The sequence below is a fragment of the Lactuca saligna genome, chromosome 1 (assembly GCF_052625555.1).
Source record: "Lactuca saligna cultivar CGN05327 chromosome 1, ASM5262555v1, whole genome shotgun sequence".
In the NCBI taxonomy this organism is placed as follows: Eukaryota; Viridiplantae; Streptophyta; class Magnoliopsida; order Asterales; family Asteraceae; genus Lactuca; species Lactuca saligna.
The window spans coordinates 31,369,095-31,371,260 of record NC_136417.1 but is presented as its reverse complement, the minus strand read 5'-3'; the positions used below and the strand labels follow the sequence as shown (position 1 = coordinate 31,371,260).

General features: G+C 35.2%; 1 protein-coding gene across 1 annotated transcript; it reads left to right on the top strand.

Annotated features, from left to right (window-relative positions):
• The first annotated feature begins 333 nt into the window (after nucleotides 1–333).
• Nucleotides 334–1,897, top strand: LOC145031209 (E3 ubiquitin-protein ligase RSL1-like). The gene is made up of 3 exons (XM_078979723.1): nucleotides 334–416; nucleotides 651–1,669; nucleotides 1,749–1,897. The coding sequence occupies exons 2-3, from the start codon at nucleotides 681–683 to the stop codon at nucleotides 1,813–1,815; spliced, it is 1,056 nt and encodes a 351-aa protein (XP_078835849.1). The 5' UTR covers nucleotides 334–416; nucleotides 651–680; the 3' UTR covers nucleotides 1,816–1,897.
• The last annotated feature ends 269 nt before the right edge of the window (nucleotides 1,898–2,166 follow it).

The following is a 2,166-nucleotide window of genomic DNA, read 5'->3' as shown; positions in this document are numbered from 1 at the left end:
AAATTTTATAGGCCAACATTATGATTTTAAGAACCTTAATGATACGATGATTATTATGAATAACGATTATTATTTTGAGATTGTTGTAGGACATGCTTGTGCATTTAATATAATTTTAATGATATACCTGGTTAAAATTTATATAAATATTTTAAAATAAATAAGATTATATTTAAATATAGTAAAAATTTAAAGTAGAATAATGAAATGTGAAAGGATGTAACTATAATATATCATATAAGTTTAAGGGTTATAGTTGTAAAGAATATACCATCGTTACTAATTCATTTTGTAGGCACATAATATACCACCCCTTTTTGCAAATAAATTCTAAAAGCTCTGCATTTGGTTCCCAAAGAAACAATAAACTTTTCTTGAAATTAAGAGGCGACTTCTATCAGGGTTTTAGCGGTGAGGTGTTATTCAATTCCTGCATTTCTTTTTGCTGTTAACTAGTCGTATTAAGTTTCCATCCAAGATTTAGGTTGTTTCTCTGATAAAATGTATTTCATGGAATATGTATAAGGAAACCTTTCAGTAGTATAACAAGCACCAAACAACAAAAAGCTTGATGTTTCTTTATGTATATATTGTGATGTTATTTCTCATTCAATTTTTATTAAATTATTTGTTTGATTAAAACCTTACAGCACATACAGAAACGCGTCAGTCTTAAGAACATGGCTAGTAGTAATGTTGTCGACGTGTCAACTCTCCATGTCGACAAAGATGAGAGCTATCTTGACTCTGAGAAATACGCCGAAGAACTGCAGCTTCAAGAAGCTCTCATATATTCAGAAGCATCAATATCATCCTCTTCATCCCAACAGGATGCATCATCAACATCATCTCAAATCGATGCATCATCAACGACATCATCATCATCATCCGAAAACGATGCATCATCAACATCATCATCATCATCCCAAAATGATACATCGTCAACGCCATCGTCAGCATCTCAAAATGATGCATCATCAACATCGTCGTCGTCGTCATCCTTAAAGGATTCATCATCATCATCATCAGTACCATCAATTCCTGCAACATCCACACCTACAAACGCATTGAAGATGAAGGAGCCAGTGGTGACATCTGAAGCATCGCAATTATCCGAGAGCTTCTTCTGCGAAATTTGCATGGACACAAAGTCCTCATCGGAAATGTTTTCAAACGCAACAGTTTGCGGCCATCCGTACTGCTCTGATTGCATATCCGGACACGTATCTGCGAAGATTAAAGAGAACATGACGAGTGTGAAGTGTCCGGACCCAAAATGCAAAGAGGTAATTGGCCCTGAACATTGTCGAGCCATAGTCCCAAAAGAAGTACTTGAAAGGTGGGAGGAAGCTTTGTGCGAGTCTTTGATCCTGGGTTCTGAGAAATTCTACTGCCCGTTTAAAGATTGTTCAGTCATGTTGGTGGATGATGGTGGAGAGTCTGTGACATCGTCAGAATGCCCAAACTGCCACAGATTGTTCTGTGCGCAGTGTAAGGTGGCATGGCATTCAGAGATGGATTGTAATGAGTTTCAAAGCCTGAATGAGGATGAGAGAAATCCAGAGGATATAATGTTGATGCAGCTTGCTAAGAGCAAAGAATGGAGAAGGTGCCCAAGCTGCAATATTATTGTGGAAAAACAAGACGGTTGTCATCGCATTTCTTGCAGGTTAATATTATGGATTTTGCTTTCGGTTATGATTTTGAATAATATTATTCAGGTTACCGACCGATCTCTCTTGTTGCAGATGTGGGAATCATTTTTGTTATGGATGTGGGAAAATACATGTTGGAAGCTACGCTTGTGATGTTTGATTTGGCATGATGGTGTTGTGTAGATTTTTGGATTTATTTATCATTTTAAACCATAACTAAAGTGATACATTCTAATTGCACATTCTTGCTTTTTAAAATTTCCTATGGTTTCTTAAGATAATATAAAGGTACGACGAAAATGTTTATTGGAACATATATGTATCTTAGACCATGCATGTTTATTGGTCTGTTGGATTAGGTTGTGACAATCTGTTGCCACATTAATCCTGTGTGGCAATAATAATAATAATAATAATAATAATAATAATAATAATAAGAAAATAAAATCAATTATAGGTTGCAACCGATAGGAAGACGATGTTTAATTTAAGCATCTACAATAAGAGCCAT

What these genes read in the sequence shown, in the direction of transcription:
- LOC145031209 (XM_078979723.1), top strand. Translation starts at nt 681, where the DNA reads ATGGCTAGTAGTAATGTTGTCGACGTGTCAACTCTCCATGTCGACAAA. An exon ending in TGTCATCGCATTTCTTGCAG is followed by an intron (nt 1,670 to 1,748) that starts GTTAATATTATG and finishes CTCTTGTTGCAG; the next exon opens with ATGTGGGAATCATTTTTGTT.